The sequence below is a fragment of the Salmo salar genome, chromosome ssa28, assembly GCF_905237065.1.
Source record: "Salmo salar chromosome ssa28, Ssal_v3.1, whole genome shotgun sequence".
In the NCBI taxonomy this organism is placed as follows: domain Eukaryota; kingdom Metazoa; phylum Chordata; class Actinopteri; order Salmoniformes; family Salmonidae; genus Salmo; species Salmo salar.
In genome coordinates, this window is record NC_059469.1 from 27,703,152 (window position 1) to 27,726,033 (window position 22,882).

Sequence of the window (22,882 nt, forward strand, 5' to 3'; positions counted from 1 at the left end):
CTGTTATCCTCTATGGGCTAGGTGGGACGCTTGCGTCCCACCTACTCAACAGCCAGTGTAATCCCGTGGCGCATTATTCAAATTCCTCAAAAATGCAAAAACTTCAATTTTTCAAACATATGACTATTTTACACCATTTTAAAGACAAGACTCTCGTTAATCTAACCACACTGTCCGGTTTCAAAAAGGCTTTACAACGAAAGCAAAACATTAGATTATGTCAGCAGAGTACCCAGCCAGAAATAATCAGATATCCATTTTTTCAAGCTAGCATATAATGTCACATAAACCCAAACCACAGCTAATGTCACGTCCTGACCAGTATAAGGTTAATTGGTATTGTAGTTTGGTCAGGACGTGGCAGAGGATATTCGTTTTATGTGGTTCGGGGTGGTGTGTTTTGTTGAAGGGGCATTTGGTTTAAGTATTCCGGGGTTTTTGGGCACTGTTTGGTTTTCAGGTATTCTATGATTTGTCTAGTATGTCTGTTTCTATGTTTGGTTAATTGGGGTTGGGACTCTCAGTTGAAGGCAGGTGTTGTCTATCTGCCTTTGATTGAGAGTCCCATATATGAGGGTGTGTTTGTGTTTGTTATTTGTGGGTGATTGTTCTGTGTTGAGCCTTATGCTTTGCCAGACTGTTTGTTGTTCGTTCATTCTAGTGTTTTGTTATTTTGGTATTCATTTTGAAAATAAATAAACGTCAAGATGAGCCTGCACTTACCTGCTGCGTTTTGGTCCTCCTTCACCGACGACAACCGTGACAGCTAAATGTAGCACTAACCTTTGATGATCTTCATCAGATGACAACCCTAGGACATTATGTTATACAATACATGCATGTTTTGTTCAATCAAGTTCATATTTATATCAAAAACCAGCTTTTTACATTAGCATGTGACTAGCATTCCCACCGAACACTGCCGGTGAATTTACTAAATTACTCACGATAAACGTTCACAAAAAGCATAACAATTATTTTAAGAATTATAGATACAGAACTCCTCTATGCACTCGATATGTCCGATTTTAAAATAGCTTTTCGGTGAAAGCACATTTTGCAATATTCTCAGTAGATAGCCCGGCATCACAGGGCTAGCTATTTAGACACCCAGCAAGTTTAGCACTCACCAAAGTCAGATTTACTATAAGAAAAAATGTTATTACCTTTGCTGTCTTCGTCAGAATGCACTCCCAGGACTTCTACTTCAATAACAAATGTTGGTTTGGTTCAAAATAATCCATAGTTATATCCAAACAGCGGCGTTTTGTTCGTGCATTCAAGACACTATCCGAAAGGGTAAATAAGGGTGACGAGCATGGCGCAATTCGTGACAAAAAAATTCGAAATATTCCATTACCGTACTTCGAAGCATGTCAACCGCTGTTTAAAATCAATTTTTATGCCATTTTTCTCATAAAAAAAGCGATAATATTCCGACCGGGAATCTGTGTTTAGGTAAACAGACAAAAGAAAATAAAGCATTCGGTCGACTCGGGCATGCGCCTAAGCCCATAGTACTCTGATCGGCCACTTGCCAAACGCGATAGTGTTTCAGCCAGAGGCTGCCTCGATATCGTTCAGCTTTTTCCCGGGCTCTGAGAGCCTATGGGAGCCGCAGGAAGTGTCACGTTATTGCAAAGATCCTCAGTCTTTAATAAAAAGAGCCAAGATGAAACACAACTTGTCAGACAGGCCACTTCCTGCATGGAATCTTCTCAGGTTTTGGCCTGCCATATGAGTTCTGTTATACTCACAGACACCATTCAAACAGTTTTAGAAACGTTAGGGTGTTTTCTATCCAAAGCCAATAATTATATGCATATTCTAGTTACTGGGCAGGAGTAGTAACCAGATTAAATCGGGTACGTTTTTTATCCGGCCGTGTCAATACTGCCCCCTAGCCCTAACAGGTTAAGGTAACTGCTCGGCCTCCGACCGCAAGGCACTACAGAGGATAGTGCGTACGGTCCAGTACATCATCGGGGCCAAGCTTCCTGCCATCCAGGACCTCTATACCAGGCGGTGTCAGAGGAAGGCCCTAAAAATGGTCAAAGACTCCAGCCACCCTAGTCATAGACTGTTCTCTCTGATACCACACAGCAAGCGGTACCGGAGTGCCAAGTCTAGGTCCAAGAAGCTTCTAAACAACTTCTACCCGCTAAGCCATAAGACTCCTGAACATCTAATCAAATGGCTACCCAGACTTTTTGCATCCCCCCCCCCGCCCTCCTCTTCTACGCTGCTGCTACTCTCTGTTATTATCTATGCATAGTCACTTTAATAACTCCACCTACATGTACATATCACTTCAATTACTTCGACACCGGTGCCGCTGCACATTGACTCTGTACCGGTACCCCCTGTATATAGCCCCACTATTGTTATTTACTGCTGCACTTTAATTATTTGTTATTCTTCTCTAACTTTTTGGGGGATTTTCTTAAAACTGCATTGGTGGTTAAGGGCTTGAAAGTAAGCATTTCACTGTATGGTCTACACCTGTTGTATTCGGCACATGTGACAAATAAAAATGTATTTGATTTGAATTGAAGCATGGTGGCGGTAGCATCATGTTGAGGGGATGTTTTTCAGCTGAACGGAGGAAAGTACAGCGAGATCCTCGATGAAAACCTGCTATAGAGCGCTCAGGACCTCAGACTGAGGCGAAGGTTCACCTTCCAACAGGACAACAACCCTAAGCACACAGCCAAGACAATGCAGGAGTGGCTTCGGGACAAGTCTCTGAATGTCCTGAGTGGCCCAGCCAGAGCCCGGACCTGAACCCGATCGAACAGCTCTATAAATAGCTGTGCAGCAACGCTCCCCATCCCACCTGATAGAGCTTGAGAGGATCTGCAGAGAAGAATGGGAGAAACTCCCCAAATACAGGTGTGCCAAGCTTGTAGCATCATACCTAAGAAGACTTGAGGCTGTAATGGTTGCCAAAGGAGCTTTAACAAAGTACAGAGTAAACGGTCTGAATACTTATGTAGCTGTGATATTTCTTTTTTTTAAATTTGAAACACATTCACAAAAATGTCTAAAAACCTGTTTTTGCTTTGTCATTATGTGTTATTGTGTGTAGATTGATACATTTTAGAATAAGGCTGTAATGTAACAAAATGTGGAAAAAGTCAAGGGGTCAGAATACTTTCCGAATGCACTGTATAATCAGTGTGTATCTGATTGGATGTTGAAGAGAAACAAAAGGATGAATTCGAGGCTGAAAGAAGTGACGTCGAAGAGTATTGCATTGACTAAAGAGTCCAGACTTAAAACAATTAGCGTCCTATTCAGAGGGGATGTGCTCAGGGTTCCCATACACAGTCTAATCATTTCAGGTTCTATCCTTCTGCATCAGACGAGGTTGATGAATTGTTAGTGACCTATAGCTCTTCTCCAGAGGGATGGTTTGAGGTAAGGTAATTTAGTTATTTTGAGCACAATTATGCTGTGTACATGACATCTCATAAATTCATATATGCGAGCATATGGGAAAAATCCACTTAAACCCCCCTCCATCTTGTAATTACTAGTGGGAAACTTGTCTATCATCCCTGTGCTCCGACTTCTCCCACATTGTGAACTCCGAAATCACATACTGAGGATATTAACTTGATAACATCATTTTCAGCAGAAAATATATTACATGTTACATGCAAAATACCAAAAAAAATAAAATAAATAGCATTCATAAAAACCAATCTATTCCTATGGTTTTTGAACTCTATACTGCAACTTAATTACGAGCATGATAGCTGTACTTTCGTTAATGGTTGCTGCAACTTCTTCGCCATTAGCCAATCGACGCGCTCAACGAGTCCACATTCTCTGACTTCTCACGTAAAACTTGGCTCCAGACCATTTAGCTAGGCCTAGGACCGCTAGACTTAGCGTGAGAAGCAATATCGTAAGGCTAGCTAGATGGTTTCGTAATATATGAGGGCTCATCCAGAATGCTCCGGATTGATACAATGCATATGTTTTTAGTTTTATATGTACAATTAAACACAAAACTACATTTTAACTGTCATATTTAGTGTTGACAGGATATTCCAAATATGACCTATGAACATCAATAGCTGTAGCAGGTGTAATAAGCTGAGTTTGCTGTAAAATTGGAAATTTCAGTACACGCCAAGTTGCAGGTAATAATTCCTTTATTAAGATGTTTTAATTACACAACCAAAAAGTAATGCTTAAGGCCTTTACTTTGTGCAGTTTTCAGAGACTGAATAGCTCAACTGATGGCAACCGACTCACACATGGTACAGGATGACTTTTAATTCCCATTCAAAGCAAAGTAAAAAAATGTAAACATATTTATGACTCATTGACAGTCAATGCCATAGACACAAAACAAAAGTGTGCATCAGAGTTGTATCTTTCTTTAGAATTTGTTGGGCTGTTTCTAGCCTAAAGCACAAATGCCTCAATTTGTCAACAGTCTCAATTCGTCGGGGCATGGACTCTACAATGTGTCAAAAGTGTTCCACAGGGATGCTGGTCCATATTGACTCCAATGCTTCCCACAGTTGTGTCAAGTTGACTGGATGTCCTTCGGGTGGTGGACAATTCTCGATACACACGTACATTCTTGAAACTGTTGAATGTGAAAAACCCAACAGCGTTGCAATTCTTGACACAAACCAGTGCGCCTGGCACCTAGTACCATACCCCGTTCAAAAGCACTTACATTTTTTGTCTAGCCTATTCACCCTCTGAATGACACATATACACAATCCATGTCTCAACTGTCTCAAGGCCTAAAGGTCTCTGTCTCAAGGTCTCCTCCCCTTCATCGACACTTATTGGAGTGGCTTTAACAAGTGACATCAATAAGGGATCATAGCTTTCACCTGATCTATGTCATGGAAAGAGCAGGTGTTCTTAATGTTTTGTATACTCTTAATGTTCTTAATGTTTTGTACAATAGATATACAATCAACATACGCTGGTTGACTTGAGTGAGGATGTATGTGATACCATTTCTTAAATTAGCTGAATTAGCATTTGACATACAGTATTAGAACTAGCGATACCCAGTAGATTCAGAAAGTAAACAGCATAGTGGGTCAATTTCCGTAACAACTAAGAGTGTTGAAGCGCGAGGCTCAACCAGTCCTCTGTTTTGGTGCCAAGGCTACCACTCTGGGAACAGTGTGAAGTTGTCACGTTCTGACCAGTAAAGGGGTTGTTTGTTATATTAGTTTGGTCAGGACGTGGCAGGGGGTATTTGTTTAGAGTGTTTCGGGGTTTGTTGGGCTATGTGTTTTGTAGAGGGGTGTTTGATTAGAGTGTTCTGGTGTTTTGGTTTGTGTTCTATGTTAGTGTATTTCTATGTTCTAGTCTAGTCTTTCTAGTTCTATGTTTAGTTTATTGATTTGGCCTTCAATTGGAGGCAGCTGTTCCTCGTTGCCTCTGATTGAAGGTCTTATGTTTAGTGGTGTTTTGGTAATGGGAATTGTGGGTAGTTGTCTCCTGTTTAGTGTCTATGCACCTGATAGGACTGTTAGTGTCGTTTGTTGTGTTTTGTATACGTGTTTTGTTTGTTTTTCCTTCTTTTCACAATTAAAGAAGATGAGTATACATTTTCCCGCTGCACCTTGGTCAACTCATTACGACACCCGTTACAGAAGTGAACCCGTGCACAAGCACAGGTACTGCGTGGAACTATTTGATACTGCATGTGAAGTCTTGCATCTCGCTCATCTCAATATCTGAGGTGCTGTTTGTGGCAACGTCATTTCGCTGAGTCTACCTTTAACATGTGCAATTGTAGCTGTCCATCATTTTGAATGTAGCAGTCCAAACTAAAAGATTGTTTTTAATCATATCAACAACACATTTCTTAAATATTCAAACGGATGTTGACAACTCTATTGGATTTCTTCAATGTCTGTTCAATGGTTCTCTATAGTAGAATGCACATTTTTTAGGCCTATCGTCGTTAAATAAAACTGCTGAATGGATCGGAGAGACGCTTGATAAGCCTTTAGAGCAGGGTTCCCCAACTGATGGCCCACAGGTGATTTTATTTGAACCCCCCCCAAAACATTTTTTATTGTTGGACATATGACTGTAAAAACACCAGCAAATCATCTCCAGGTGATTTTAATTTTGGAAATCTATTCCAAAGTATTCTCACGCATAATAGGGAGATACACTATATATGCAAAAGTAGCGGAATCGGCTATTTCAGCCACACCCGTTGCTGAAAGGTGTATAAAATTGAGCACACAGCCATGCAATCTATATAGACAAACATTGGCAATAGAATGGGACTTACTGAAGAGCTGTGACTTTCAATGTGGCACCGTCATAGGATGCTACCTTTTCAACAAGTCAGTTCTTCAAATTTCTTCCCTGTTAGAGCTGCCCTAGTCAACTGTAAGTGCTGTTATTGTGAATTGGAAACGTCTAGGAGCAACAACAGCTCAGCTGCGAAGTGGTAGGCCACACAAGCTCACAGAGCAGGACCACACTTCAGGAGAAGTGGAAACGCGTTCTCTGGAGTGATGAATCATGCTTCATCATCTGGTCATCCAACAGACAAATCTGGATTTGGCTGATGCCAGGAAAATGCCATCTGCCCCAATGCATAGTGCCAACTGTACAGTTTGGTGGAACAGGAACAATGGTGTGGTGCTGTTTTTCATGGTTTGGGCTAAGTCCCTTAGTTCCAGGGAAGGGAAATCTTAACGCTACAGCATACAATGACATTCTAGACGATTCTGTGCTTCCAACAGTTTGGGGAAGTGTCACACCCTGATCTGTTTCACCTGTCTTTGTGATTGTCTCCACCCCCCTCCAAGTGTCGCCCATCTTCCCCATTATCCCCTGTGTATTTATACCTGTGTTCTCTGTTTGTCCGTTGCCAGTTTGTCTTGTTTGTCAAGTCAACCAACGTTTTTGTGTCAGCTCCTGCTTTTCCCCAGTCTCTCTTTTCTCGTTCTCCTGGTTTTTGACCCTTGCCTGTCCTGACCCTGTACCCGCCCACCTGACCACTCTGCCTGCCCCTGACCCTGAGCCTGCCTGCCGTCCTGTACCTTTGCCCCACCTTTGGATTACTGACCTCTGCCTGACCTGACCCTGAGCCTGCCTGCCGTCCTGTACCTTTGCCCCTGTTGCTGTAATAAACATTGTTACTTCGACATGGTCTGCATCTGGATCTTACCTTGATACCTGATAGGGAAGGCCATTTCCTGTTTTAGCATGACAATTCCCCCGTGCACAAGGCGAGGTCCATACAGAAATGGGTTGTCGAGATCAGATTAATTGGAACGCCGACTGCGAGCCAGGCCTAATCACCCAAAATCAGTGCCCGACCTCACTAATGCCCTTGTGGCTGAATGGAAGTAGGTCCCCACAGCAATTTTCCAACATCTAGTGGAAAGCCTTCCCAGAAGAGTGGAGGCTGTTATAGCTGCAAAGGGGGGACCAACTCCATATTAATGCCCATGATTTTGGAATGAGATGTTCGCCGAGTAGGTGTCCACATACTTTTGGTCATGTAGTGTAGATGTAATAGCATACAAATGTAAGCAAGTTTTAAATGATTATATTTTTGTAAAATATTATATCGGTTTGGGCTTCTTGCAGTCAATTTGCCGTCTACAAATTATCTGTTATAATTTTTGGCCCCCGACTATCCACTCAAGAAACAAAATGGCCAGCGGCTGAATCTAGTTGATGATCCCTGCTTTAGAGAATGAAATTCTCTGTGGATGTGCGCAGTTTCGTTCGGGAATATCGAGGATTGACGGAAAAAATAAAAGAGGAGTGTAATCAGAACTAAATATAGTAGCAACTATGGTCACCACTGTAATTAACTTGATCCAGGCTTCTTGTCTGGAGAAACGTGTCCACTGTAATGTAATTAAAACTGTAATTAACTATAATTGTATGTAGTGCATCATATTGACAACTCTGAAGTTGAAATGGGTAGAGAGATGCTGAAAAGTAGAATAACATATACAATTTGTCAAAATGAGAAATGTTAGTACAAAGAAATCACAGGGACAACACCAACACCGCATAGATGTACTTGCATTATGTATAATAAAATGTTTATTCGCATGTATTAACAAGATCAGTAATCAAACCAACTTTTTGAAAAGATGACAAAATGTTTGATTCAATGTTGGAACAAATTAATTTATCCCAAAATACAAGTCAGAATGATTAAGTAATTATATCAATCACTTCAAAAAGTATTCTCTTTCATCCAAGTGGAGCATGTAGTTTCACAATCTCCAGAAAAATGTTGCATTTCATAAATGTTTATACAATAGCAAAATCAGTTGAATTTATTGCATGCTGTCACATCTGCTTATAATGATCAGAAGTCCTCTTTGTCAATACTATAGGGAATGACTCTCCGTAACACTTTATTTTGAAAGGTCCGTAATAAACCATTAATAAGGCATTTATAAACTTTATAATGCGATTACAAACAGTACTCACCATTTATTAATCATTACTCCCACATTCATAAATGTTAGCAAATATCCTGTGTTGTGTGCTTATTATTTTACCTGGTACTGCTGGAATGTCTACCAATGGCATGCCCATCTTTTTGTGAGAAATTACACTGGTCACTCAAAACATTTATAAGGTATTTGTAAAGCTTAAATAGCACTCACTTTAGATTAGGGGCTGCAAAAAGACTTAATAACTAATGATTAGTAAAAGGTTTAGAAATGTGGGAGTAACGATTAATAAATGGTGAACACACTTCATAAATGCCTTATAATTGGTTTATTACGGACACTTAAAATAAAGTGTTGCCTTAATCTCTACCCCGTTCTGTTTTGTCATCCATTTATGTCACAAAAAATTAAATGTGCGTCTCAAAGGCTTCCATCTTTACCTTGGTAAGGTTGAAAGAGGTCGCATCACCTTGCCAGGATCCATCTTTTGCAGGGTTAGCGTTTGGCTCCTCAGATTCAGTAATCAGCAGTGAGGGGATTGAGATGTTGTCTTCCTCTTCTGTTGTTGAGTTATTCTCACTGTTCTTCTCTGTGTTCAAGGCCAGGTTGCCAGAGCTTATGCTGCCATCTGCCCCAATCTTTCCCAAAAGTGTGTTTTCAGGCTACAGACAAAAAATATGATGTTACTGTTGAAAAAGAGATGTCAGTGTCTGTGCCAATGAGAAAATAATTATGAGCTGTGAATTCAGTTACTCTGCAAAACTACTGAAGATGTTATTATTGATTAGTAACATTCTTGTTACAGTTTAAGTCAGCAGTTGCATGTGTTTTATCCTCACAACCAGCATCTTAGGACACTGCAATGTGTGGTGGTATTTACTGGCACAGACCTATGGTAATTGACAATTATAGTCATTGATTGGACAGAGCACCAATTCACCTGCTCTCACAAAGCCAAATCCATCGCAAATGGAAAAGCATCCACAGAAAATAAGCAAGGAGTTCCAGAATTGCAGTTTTGTTAGCAAAATGTTGTTTAGACGTTATATAACCATTTCATCTATTAACTCCAATCTGGGGTGAGAGCTACTGAAACACTTGTTACAGAGGACTGAAAAATTCTTCTGTAATTTTTTTGATGTTTTGAACTTGACGTGTCAATATATGGTCCATATGGGCATTTCATTGAATTCTTATAAGATTGACATGATATACATATGTGATGTTGTAAAACATGTTTTGGGACCCCTCTAGACTTGTGAGTGCTCTTTTCAAAACTACTGGCTAAAAAGTTCCCTCCCTTTCCCGCACCCCTGGAAGGCTCTTTCCCCAGAGCTAAACAGCCGGATCACATTCTGCGCATGTGTTACCTAAACTTGACTTTATGCACACATTGTTTTGCATAGCTGCTGATCACCCTCCCCTCACTTTACGTTTCTCACTTTATCCATCGTGAATGATAATTCTTCACATTTTGCCGGTGATACATCCATTCAGCATCTGCATGCCAACCATTTGATCTCAATCAGTTTCATTGGAATATGCATTAAGATCTTCTTGAATTATGTACAGTGTCGTTTTGTGAGAAAATTCGGAGCTAAACGTTCCCGTGCCGTGTAGGCGGTAGGCTATGAGCCAGAGTTTGACAAAAACAACATGCCTGTCAATTGAAGTGATCAGTTTGTCGCACATAGGTTACAATGTTTGTGGGCCGTAAATTCGATTTTAGTATAGGTACAACAGAGAAAGGTTGTTTATAGTTACAACAGTTTGTACGACAGACAAAGACGTCCGGTCATGTGCAGGGGGAGCATGGGTGGACTGGGACAAGAATTCGGCCCCGGCATTTTATCCACACCAACCCACAGCACTGCGCGTGCCACCAACTCTGTGACCAAATCATGGTTTTAGCACCTCAAAATTTTACGTTTTAAGTGAGGTAACAATGTAGAATGAGCTCTTTCTACGTTCATAGGCAACCTTTCCGTTTTTTAAGATCCATGATGTTGGCTGTCTACCTGATGACATATTCAGAGCAGGTCTCTTTACTGATGCTGCGTTTTACTTTGAATTTGAGCATGCATGACCTCAGCTCAGCCTATCAGAGAACCGGGCCGGCCCATCTTGGTAGGGGGGCCGGCTGTTGCCTACTGATCAGCCAAAAGATTTCCTGACACACTGCCCCAGGTGGTACAGTTAGGCAACATTACCTCCTCCACACTGATCCTCAATATGGGGGCCCCATGAGGGTGCGTCCGCTCCTCTACTCCCTGTGTGGCCTCACACAGGTCCAACTCCATTATCAAGTTCGCTGACGTCACGACAGTAGTAGGCCTGATTACCAACAATGACGAGACAGACTCCAGGGAGGAGGTAGGCACTCTGACGGTGTGGAAACAAGGAAACAACCTCTCCCCCAATGTCAGCAAAACAAAGAAGCTGATTATGGACTTCAGGAGGAACCAGGCTGAGCATGCCCCATCTCAATCAACGGGATCGCCGTGGAGACGGTCAAAAAGTTCAAGTTCCTCAGCGTACACATCTCTGAGGAGCTGAAATGGTCAAACCAAACAGACATCATGGTGAAGAATGTACAACAGCAACTCTTTAACCTCAGGAGGCTGAAGAAATTGGGCCTGCTACTGAGCCATGGCCTATTCTCCCCGCTTCAATCACACAGGAGCATCATGGCTAAAACTAACAGACTGGCCAATAGCTTCGAAACATCAGGCTGCTGAATAGCTCCCAACACCCCTGCGCACTGTTGGAGCGCAGAGCTTCAGAGTTTCACTGTACACTGCAACTACATCTGCAACCCTATGCATATGACTAAATCAAAATTTGATCCCAAAAAGTATTGATTAGTATAATAGAGAAATTGCGTAAAAATATTTGCCAGATGGCCAATCTGCAACTGAGGGGAAGTGAGAACAGGAAACGGAGCAGCGGCTACCTACATTTTTTTGCATCAAGTAGAGAATCCCTCACATGTGCAGAAGGTTCGGTTGTTTAGCTATGGGGAAGAGATGTCCAGAGAATTCGGCCAAGCAGCCACCCCATAAAGTAAACCAAAACATCTGCAATGCATCTTTAATTGAGGGAAGAAGCACTTCCAACTTTCATGATGCTATATCCTAGAAACAGTAGGTGACAACTTCAGGAAGCAAACATCAGATGACAAAAGGAAGTAATGGCTATGCAAAGTCAATGGGGACAAGGCTGAAGGCCCTTTGTTAAAGTATTAAGTAAGGTGTCTGTTAAGTGTCTGTTCAAGTCTGTCTCTGTGAAATAGTCTATTAATTGAGGTGCAAGAAAAGTAACCCAAACATCCTTGGCCCTGAGCATACAGCTGGATAAAGGAGCAATTACTGGATAAAGCACTGACATTAGCAATGCCATTAGCGTTGAATTAGTATAATGATCTTAATATATTCAGTAGTGCATTCTAAATACAAGGCTATTATGTCATAATAACACAAACCATTAAAAAATTTCGGACTCCCCACTATGATTGCAGAATGGGTTGTTTAATGCAGCGTCTCAAATAGTCTCAATAGATGTTATATGTTACCTTTTTGGACATCAGCGCCTCGTTCTCATGGATTGTCACAAACGGGTGAGTAGACTTTCAGTTTTGGCATCCAGAGTAGAACCACGGACCAAGAACAGAACAACAAGACAAAGAACAAAAAAATGAATAAGAGCTTCATCCAAATTGAATCTCGAAATATTCAAACACAGTACTCTCTCCATTGTTACCCAACAGAAATAATTATAATGGTTACAAAGTAACAAGGTACTCTCAAATATGAAATACATGCTCCATGAGTATGTTGGAAACACCTGTCTGTGACCTAGAAATTGGATCCATACCCTTGTTTGCAGCTTGAGTCATACTTGTATTGTCACTGCTGATGTTTCTGCCTTGGGGTGACTAGGACAGTGGACACTACGCAAACTAGAACACCACTACGAATTGGGGAATTCTTAAGAGCACAAATACCCTTCAAGAGACGTTCGCCGTTGTCACGACTTCCGCCGAAGTCGGTCCCTCTCCTTGTTCGGGCGGCATTCGAAGTCACCGACCTTCTAGCCATCGCTGATCCACTTTTCATTTTCCATTGATTTTGTCTTGTCTTCCATCACACCTGGTTCCAATTCCATCAATTACATGTTGTGTATTTAACCCTCTTTTCCCCCTCCTGTCCTTGTCGGTGATTGTTTCTTGGAGTGCTTATGCACGGTATGCTGGTATGTACCGGGCTTTGTTTGACCCATTTGTTGTATTGTTCTGTTGACGGTGGTTTATGGATATTAAACAACAGTTGTAAATCAGTTTCCGCTCTCCTGCGCCTGACTTCTCTGCCGCCAGTAGCATCGCATTACAGCCGTATCAAAACATTGGCCTCCAGTTGTCTATTCTGTTTACCTGTGCCTGTACTTAGAGTGGATAATTACCTTAAGAATAGTTAATGTACCTGCAGATTGACTGTAACGGTTTAGTGCTCGCTAGTGTAATGAATACGTGGCTATTTTGCTGCATGATGTATAAAACAAGATTTATTCAATAAATTAAAACAAAAGCGTGCCACAAATAACAATGAACACAACCCATGACAAAAAGGATCTCAGTGTGACTGGTCTATAATAAAGACCAAAAATATTACCAGACCCAGTGGGCAAAATGTGGAAAACAATACTTGAATTGATATCAAACATGAAAAACCGACTCTTTGTGTTTGCATCACTCTGCCGGCTGCTTGATCCAAAGAGACTCACAAATTGTATTTTGTGACAAATGGGAAAACTGGGTGTGTGCCATGGAACACTCAAACCCAAATGAAACAAAGGGGAGAAAAAATTGTATATGAACGTCAAAACCATAAGTGACTACCTTGAAATGTCAAATCAGAGGAGAGACTTTTGTGACAGAACCCTCTCAATGTCTATATACAGTACATTCGGAAAGTATTCAGACCCCTTGACTTTTTCCAAATGTTGTTACATTACAGCCAATCTACCCACAATACCCCGTAATGACAAAGTCAAAACATGTATTTAAAAAAAACAAAAAAACAGAAATAACTATTTACATAAGAATTCAGACCCTTTGCTATGAGACTCCACATTGAGCTCAGGTGCATCCTGTTTCCATTGATCATCCTTCAGATGTTTCTACAACTTGATTGGAGTCCACCTGTGGTAAATTCAATTGATTGGACAGGATTTGGAAAGGCATACACCTGTCTATATAAGGACCCACAGTTGACAGTGCATGTCAGAGCAAAAACCAAGCCATGAGGTCGAAAGAATTGTCTGTAGAGTTACAAGACAGGATTGTGTCAGGCACAGATCTGGGGAAGGGTAGAAAAACATTTCTGCAGCATTGAAGGTCCCCAAGGACACGTTGGCCTCCATCATTCTTAAATGGAAGAAGTTCGAAACCACCAAGACTCTTCCTAGAGCTGGCTGCCCGGCCAAACTGAGCAATCGGGGGAGAAGGGCCTTGGTCAGGGAGGTGACCAAGAACCCGATGGTCACTCTGACAGAGCTCAAGACTTCACCTGTGGAGATGGGAGAACTTTCCAGAAAGACAACCATCTCTGCAGCACTCCACCAATTAGGCCTTTATTGTGGCCAGATGGAAGACAATCGTCAGTAAAAGGCACATAACAGCCCGCTTTGAGTTTGTCAAAAGGCACCTAAAGTCTCTCAGACGATGAGAAACAAGATTATCTGGTCTGATGGAACTTGAATGCCTGAATGCCAAGCGTCACGTCTGGAGGAAACCTGACACCATCCCTACAGTGAAGCATGGTGGTGGCAGCATCATGCTGTGGGGATTTTTTCAGCAGCAGGGACTGGAAGACTAGTCAGGATAGAGGCAAAGATGAATGAAGCAAAGTACAGAGAGATCCTTTATGAAAATTTGCTCCAGAGAGCTCAGGTCCTCAGACTGAGGGCGAAGGTTCACCTTCCAACAGCACAACGACTCTAAGATCACAGCCAAGACAATGCCGGAGTGGCTTTGGAACAATTCTTTTAATGTCCTAGAGTGGCCCAGCCAGAGCTCGGATTTGAACCTGGTCTAACATCTCTAAAGATCTGAAAATAGCTGTGCTGGAAAGCACCCCATCCAACCTAACAGAGCTAGAGAGGATCTGAAGAGATTATTAGGCTTTTAGATTTGTGTGTATTAGGTAGTTGTTGGGGAACTGTTAGATTACTTGTTAGATGCTACTGCACTGTCGGGAACCAGAAGCACAAGCATTTCGCTACACTCGCATTAACATCTGCTGACCATGTGTATGTGACATATACAATTTGATTTGATTTGATGTGAAGCATGGGAGAAACTCCCCAATTACAGGTGTACCAAGCTTGTAGCGTCATACCCAAGAAGACTGTGCTTCAACAAAGTACTGAGTAAAGGGTCTCAATACTTATGTAAATGTGATATTTCAGTGTTTTTATTTTTGCTTTGTCATTATTGGTTATTTTGTGTAGATAACAATTTAATCCATTTTAGAATAAGGCTGTAACCTAAAAAAATGTGGAAAAAGTCAAGGGGTCTGAATACTTTCCGAAGGCACTGTATATAAACTCCATACTATGTTTCATGTTTTGTGTTAGACTGCATCTCTGAAATGATCCAGTCTGTTTAGACTTTGTTTGCAGTTGGCATTTCTTGATGACTTATACAGTCTTGCTTTGTGTCCGAGCCTCCCAGATTGAAAAGTGTTTATTGTGTCAGTCATTGACATTTCAAAACCATCCCTGATGTTTTCATAGAGACAAAATATACTTGTAAGTGCTCACTGTCATGACATCTCCCTCTGATATTGTGATTGTTTTCTCACTGTCTGGAGGCTGAAAAGATTTGCCATGGGTCCTCAGATCCTCAAAAGGTTTTCCAGCTGCACCATCGAGAGCATCCTGACGGGTTGCATCACTGCCTGGTATGGCAACTGCTCGGCCTCCGACCGCAAGGCACTACAGAGGGTAGTTCGTACGACCCAGTACATCACCAGGGCCAAGCTTCCTGCCATCCAGGACCTCTATACCAGGTGGTGTCAGAGGAAGGCCCTAAAAATTGTCAAAGACTCCTGCCACTCTAGTCATATACTGTTCTCTTTGCTACCGCACAGCAAGCGGTACCGGAGCGCCAAGTCTAGGTCCAAGAGGCTTCTAAACAAATTCTATCCCTAAGCCATAAGACTCCTGAACAGCTAATCAAATGGCTACCCAGACTATTTGCATTGCCCCCAGACTATTTGCATTGCCCCCCACCCCCCACCCCCCCCACGCTGCCCTTACTCTCTGTTATTATCTATAAATAGCCACTTTAATAACTCTACCTACATGTACATAATTACCTCAATTACCTCGACACCGGTGCCCCCCGCACATTGACACATTGGCACTGAACCGGTACACCCTGTATATAGCCCCACTATTGTTATTTACTGCTGCTCTTTAATTATTTGTTATTCTTCTCTCTAACTTTTTTAGGGATTTTCTTAAAACTGCATTGTTGGTTTGGGCTTGTAAGTAAGCATTTCACTGTAAGGTACATCATTTGATTTGATTAGATTTTGTGGGTTTTCATGCTGACTTTGATACCACATTACTCAGATCAAAACAAATATGTGCATCAAACATTTTAGTCAGCTTTATAAAATAGTTGGTTCTATTAGTTTTAACATTATCATTTTAGATATACATGGTAGGAAGACCTAGTTGTACTTGTGGCTTCCTATACATATAGTCACGGCTCATAAACAAGAAATGAAATAATTACTCTTAATTGCTAATAACTTTAAAGTATGGTCCTTCCTTCCTGCATTTATACACTCTAACCTTGTGTTCTGACTTCCATCTTGTTGCTACGCTACCATTTAATGTGAAACAAAGTGTAAAATAAGACCATGTTATATGTTAACCTTAACTACGAGTTGAGTGTTTGAAAGATTTTAGAGCTTTGAATTAGATGGAGATGGGATGGGAGAAGAGATTGGACACACTGGGGATTAGAAATTGAATGTGAGAGAGTGGCTCTGACAGGAATTATCAAGGTAACAACAGTGGGTACTGAACATTGGGGGATCAAAATGAAGGAATGTAAAGGAATTAAGATGGACTGATGCAGACACCGGTCACTTTATTAGGTCTGGTAAACAGCTGACAAGTGTTCCAAAACCTTCTTCATGTATGTGCCAAAATGACTGAAGAATGGATGATGTATACATTTGGTTATATCATACCAGTAGTTGGTTTGCTTTGTATTGTTCAGTTGGCAATCATTCATAGTCAACCGGAAGTATACCGCCCAAACATATACGTGTGGTTGTCCCCCTGCGTGTGCATGAAGGAAAGCCATGAGGCGAGTGTGAAATTGCTTTTGCCTAGCTACTGCACCCACTTAAGGTCCGGTTTCTGAAGCAATTATCTGTAATTATGGCACGGCCCCTGTTTCAAGTGGTTAGTTTTGTCTGCCAGCTGCCTACGATTGAGTACATTACAGATGTAAGATCTTAATTTGAGCCAGTTCGCTACAGCAGGAAAATAATCCTGCAGCAACAGGAAATATGAATTGTTATGTGGATTATAGCTAATTGTAAAAAAAAAAAAAGTGTAGGGGTTGATACCTTTTCCGTTAGGGCAAATCAACTCTGCAATTTTAAAGTGGAAATTACAAACTTAAAAAGCCTTTTTAATGCTGGACTGCACTAAAAGTTTGGATATCTCAGCAAAAAAAAAGAGTGATCAAATTAAGATCCTATATCTGTAGGTGTGGTTTTCCCAATGACAGAGATGGATAGTGTTTGGTCCCCTTCTCCGTCCACTCACTTCTCCGGTGATAAATCTCTATCCCTATCGTTTGGTTTTATCCCTCTTATACAAGCTTTGTAATAGACCGACACCAACCAAGTTGTCCTAATGACTGAATGACAAGCTCTACATTACAAGAGGATGGTTTGACTGGATATGGTTTGATTTGAAACTGGATGAAGCTCAAACGTTGCACCATAATGATGCCTGTTGTGATGTGAATACCTGCTGTTTGTGTTGGGAGTTGAGCCAAGAAAGTTTGAGGTTCTATAATTTCCCCAAGCAGATACCTATTGTCTCACAGCAGATCTACAAAGTGTCACCCAATGGGAGTGCTATACATAATTAGACATGAAACAGAACATTTCCTGACTTTGTTGTCAGTAAGTCTTGACTGGATTAAAGGCTGTGAATAGAGGACTTAAATCCATCCATCTTTGATTGGCATTAATATCGATATATATATATATATATATATATATATATATATATATATTATATTTACACAACGTATGGGTCTAATCCTGAATGCATTCTAGCCGGTGTCAATTACACAAGTTACCACTGGCTAAATCCATGACATTAAAATGCCTATTTACTCTGTTCCGTCTGACTGCGCAATCCAATATCTCATTAGCCCAGCCAGGCAATTTATGAACTTGATTTCCATTATAAAAAGCATCTAGACATTATGTCACAGTTCTTGTAGACTAACATTAAGTTTTCAACAGCGGAGATTTGTATAAATATTACTGTCTGTCTCGCCGACATTTTCAACATTGTTTCAATATTCAACTTTGATCTCCAGCTGTCCCATAGTAATGAACGTGTCGGAAGTCGGGATGAGACAGACAGGTAGGCAGCTTTTCTCCATCATTTTTATGTATATATACAAAGAACTGTCAATAGAAAACAAGTAAAATGAAACAAAGCGCAGCTAGTTTTCCAGCTTCAGTTTTGAAGTGATTTTGTTAGCTGTGTTGTTGGCTAGCTCTTGAACAACAGTGTCCTGATGAGAGAGGACATTTTCTATGCCAGGGGAAATCTGCATCATCAGCTCATTGTTATGGATGTATACAAATAAATGTCACTAGAAAACAGATTAAACAAATGCAGCTACTTCATTTTTATTCTGGCTGCACTGTTTGATGTGACTGTAAGTTAGCCATAGTTGGCTAGCTAGCAAGCAAGAGATAAGAATGTTGCCAGCCAATATGGCAATGGAACATTTAGAACGAACGACTGGGTCGCGTCAATAGATACAGAACAAAAAGACTGAACGACTGGGTCACGTCCATAGATACAGAACAAATAGACTGAACGACTGGGTCGCGTCCATAGATACAGAACAAAAAGACTGAACGACTGGGTCGCGTCCATAGATACAAAACAAAAAGACTGAACGACTGGGTCGCGTCCATAGATACAGAACAAAAAGACTGAACGACTGGGTCGCGTCTTTAACAATCGAATCGATAGAACAAACGACCAGCCGGCTTGGGTAGCTACCCTAGATTTGTGTTGGGACTATATCTTATGGAAGGATGAAATAGTATGAATAAATTCATCAAAATAACGTTTTTAATGAAAATATGTAAATCATTATTTGAATATGTTGGTAACCCATTGTATAAAAGTGATAATGCCCTCGAAGCCGGTGTTTGGACCTCGAAGCCGGTGTTTGGACTTTGTCTCGGGCCTAACAACACCCGTGCCAATATCCTCCAAACACAGGCTTCTCTGGCATTATCACTTACAGTAAATATACACATATGAAGAGTTTATATCCAAAACGCTATATTACTACATTTTTCCCATTTGTGTTTTTTCGTCAGAAATGGTTGCTTATGGGTTATGGGTGTGTAAAATATGACTATCCTCTGATTTTTTATTAATAGATTCTGGATGTGTAAGATTTTTTTGGTTTGTTGCAAACACCAAGTATCCATTGTTTAGCTGGAATGGAATGTTGGTACTCTGTATATTTGACTGTGATATGTGGTTCTCACCTAGCTATCTTAAGATGAATGCACTTACTGTAAGTCACTCTGGGTTGACCCTTGTATTTATCTCTATGTACACTCACAAGACTCTACACACTCACGCACACTGATACTCCAACACACGCACACAAACACACACATACACTTAATTTGCATCCACACACATAACATGCACAAACATTTATACTGACAGTGGTGGGAAAAGTTTTTGGCTTTTTTCAGTGTTTCCTCTGACACATTGGTGAGGCTGTCTTCTGGGTTAAGCGGGCATTGTGTCAAGAAGCAGTGCAGCTTGGCTTGGTTGTATTTCGGAGGATGACTTCCCTTCATCTTCCACCAGCTAGCTGCTACCTATGGCCCGGCTAGCTGTCTGAATCTCATGGGACCCTATGATCACTCGGCTAAGAATGCCTCTCCTTAATGTCAATATGCCTTGTCCATTACTGTTCTGGTTAGTGTTTATTGGCTTATTTCACTGTAGAGCCTCTAGCCCTGCTCATTATACCTTATCCAAACTTTCAGATCCACCACCCACACATGCTATGACATCTTCAGGTTTCAATGATGTTTCTAGAAACAATATCTCTCTCATCATGACTAAATGCCTAGGTTTACCTCCACTGTATTCACATCCTACCATAACTTTGTCTGTACATTATACCTTGAGGCTATTTTATCGCCCCCAGAAACCTGCTCCTTTTACTCTCTATTCTGGACATCATAGACCGCCAATTCTCGTAGCTTTTAGCCGTACCCTTATCCTAGTCCTCCTCTGTTCCTCTGGTGATGTCGAGGTGAATCCAGGCCCTGCAGTGCCTAGCTCCACTCCTATTCCCCAGGCGCTCTCTTTTGATGACTTCTGTAACCGTAATAGCCTTGGATTCATGCATGTTAACATTAGAAGCCTTCTCCCTAAGTTTGTTTTATTCACTGCTTTAGCACACTCTGCCAACCCGGATGTCCTAGCCGTGTCTGAATCCTGGCTTAGGAAGTCCACCAAAAACTCTGAAATCTTCATCCCTAACTACAACATTTTCAGACAAGATAGAACGTCCAAAGGCAGCGGTGTTGCAATCTACTGCAGAGATAGCCTGCAGAGTTCTGTCCTACTATCCAGGTCTGTACCCTAACAATTTGAACTTCTACTTTTAAAAATCCATCTCTCTAAAAACAAGTCTCTCACTGTTGCCGCCTGCTATAGACCACCCTCTGCCCCCAGCTGTGCTCTGGACACCATATGTGAACTGATTGCCCCCCATCTATCTTCAGAGCTCGTGCTGCTAGGTGACGTAAACTGGGACATGCTTAACACCCCAGCCATCCTACAATCTAAGCTTGATGCCCTCAATCTCACACAAATTATCAATAAACCTACCAGGTACCACCCCAAAGCCGTAAACACGGGCACCCTCATAGATATCATCCTAACCAACTTGCCCTCTAAATACACCTCTGCTGTTTTCAACCAAGATCTCAGCGATCACTGCATCCGTAATGGGTCAGCGGTCAAATGACCTCCACTCATCACTGTCAAACACTCCCTGAAACATTTCAGCAAGCAAGCCTTTCTAATCGACCTGCCCCGGGTATCCTGGAAGGATATTGACCTCATCCCGTCAGTAGAGGATGCCTGGTTATTTTTTTTAAATGCCTTCCTCACCATCTTAAATAAGCATGCCCCATTCAATAAATTTAGAACCAGGAACACATATAGCCCTTGGTTCTCTCCAGACCTGACTGCCATTAACCAACACAAAAACATCCTGTGGCGTTCAGCATTAGCATCGAACAGCCCCCGTGATATGCAACTTTTCAAGGAAGTTAGAAACCAATATACACAGGCAGTTAGAAAAGCCAAGGCTAGCTTTTTCAAGCAGAAATTTGCTTCCTGCAACACAAACTCAAAAAAGTTCTGGGACACTGTAAAGTACATGGAGAATAAGAGCAGCTCCTCCCAGCTGCCCACTGCACTGAGGATAGAAAACTCTGTCACCTCCGATAAATCCACTAGAATTGAGAATTTCAATAAGCATTTTTCTACGGCTGGCTATGCTTTCCATCTGGCTACCGCTACCGCGATCAACAGCACTGCACCCCCCACAGCTACTCGCCCAAGCCTTCCCCATTTCTCCTTCTCCCAAATCCAGTCAGCTGATGTTCTGAAAGAGCTGCAAAATCTGGACCCCTACAAATCAGCCGGGCGAGACAATCTGGACCCTTTCTTTCTAAAATTATCTGCCGAAATTGTTGCAACCCCTATTACTAGCCTGTTCAACCTCTCTTTCGTGTCGTCTGAGATTTCATAAGATTGGAAAGCAGCTGCTGTCATCCCCCTCTTCAAAGGAGGGGACAGTCTTGACCCAAACTGCTACAGACCTATATCTATCATACCCTGCCTGTCACGTCCTGACCAATATTTAGGTATTATTTCTATTATATTTGGTCAGGACGTGGCAGAGGTATATTTGTTTTGTATTATGGGGTTTTGTGTGTGGTGTAGTGGGGTGGGGTTTGGTATAGGTTCTAGGTTTGTTTTTCTATGTGTAGTTTTGGGTGCTGGACTCTCAATTGGAGGCAGGTGTTTCTAGTTGCCTCTGATTGGGAGTCCCATAAGTAGGTGTGTGTTTGTTTGGTTTTCGTGGGTAGTTGTTTTTGCACTGCGTGTTGTGTGCCTGCAAAACTGTTCCTGTCGTGTATATTGTTTTCCAGTGGATGCGTTACTCCTTTTTTGAATTAAAACATGAGCATCCATATTCCCGCTGCAGTTTGGTCTATTCAACACGGCTCTTTTTGTGACAGAACTACCCACCACCAAAGGACCAAGCAGCGGAGAAGAGGACAGAGGCAAGTGAGGGAGGAATGTTGGAGGCAGCCCCAAGAATTTTTTAGGGGGGCACAAGGGTTATTTGGCGGGGCGAGATTACAGCCCCAGGCCAGCTCCCCGTACCCTTGTAGGGCAGACTGGACAGGTCCCGTGCTTTGGGGTTGGGGCTGTGGTGAGGCCTGGGATTTTCAGGCCGGTAGGCAAGGTACCAGCGCCCCGCATGTGCCAGGGGCGAAGTAGGCATCGAGCCGGAAGGGGTGATGCCAACCCTGCGCTCAAGACCGCCAGTGCGCCCTTTCGGTCCGGTGTTTCCCGCTAGATGCACTAGCATGGAGGTGCGTGTCTCCAGGCCGGCACGTCCAGTACCAGCCCCACGCATCAGGAGTCTAGTGCGTCAGCCCAGCACCGCCAGTCAACAGTCGTCGGAGCTGCCCGCCAGTCAACAGTCGTCGGAGCTGCCCGCCAGTCAACAGTCGTCGGAGCTGCCCGCCAGTCAACAGTCGTCGGAGCTGCCCGCCAGTCAACAGTCGTGGGAGCTGCCCGCCAGTCAACAGTCGTCAGAGCTGCCCGCCAGTCAACAGTCGCCGGAGTGGCCAGACTGCGCTGAACTGCCGGAGTGGCCAGACTGCGCTGAACTGCCGGAGTGGCCAGACTGCGCTGAACTGCCAGAGTGGCCAGACTGCGCTGAACTGCCGGAGTGGCCAGACTGTTCCCCAGTCCAGCCCGAGGGGCCCTCCTGTTCCCCGGTCCAGCCCCGAGGGGCCCTCCTGTCCCCCGGCCCAGCCCGA

The 22,882-nt window shown here is 42.3% G+C and overlaps 1 protein-coding gene across 4 annotated transcripts in view; it reads right to left on the bottom strand.

The window, feature by feature from the left end:
- Positions 1-8,055: 8,055 nt before the first annotated feature.
- mlip (muscular LMNA-interacting protein) overlaps positions 8,056-22,882 on the bottom strand; it is a 48,437-nt gene continuing 33,610 nt past the window's right edge. For all 4 annotated transcript variants that reach the window (XM_014180162.2, XM_014180166.2, XM_014180165.2 and 1 more), the window contains 2 exons: positions 12,007-12,060; positions 8,056-9,097 (listed from right to left, as the gene is read on the bottom strand). In XM_014180162.2, the coding sequence (XP_014035637.1) occupies positions 8,843-9,097; positions 12,007-12,060 (309 nt within the window). In that variant the 3' untranslated portion in view covers positions 8,056-8,842. The remainder of the gene's footprint in view (positions 9,098-12,006; positions 12,061-22,882) is intronic.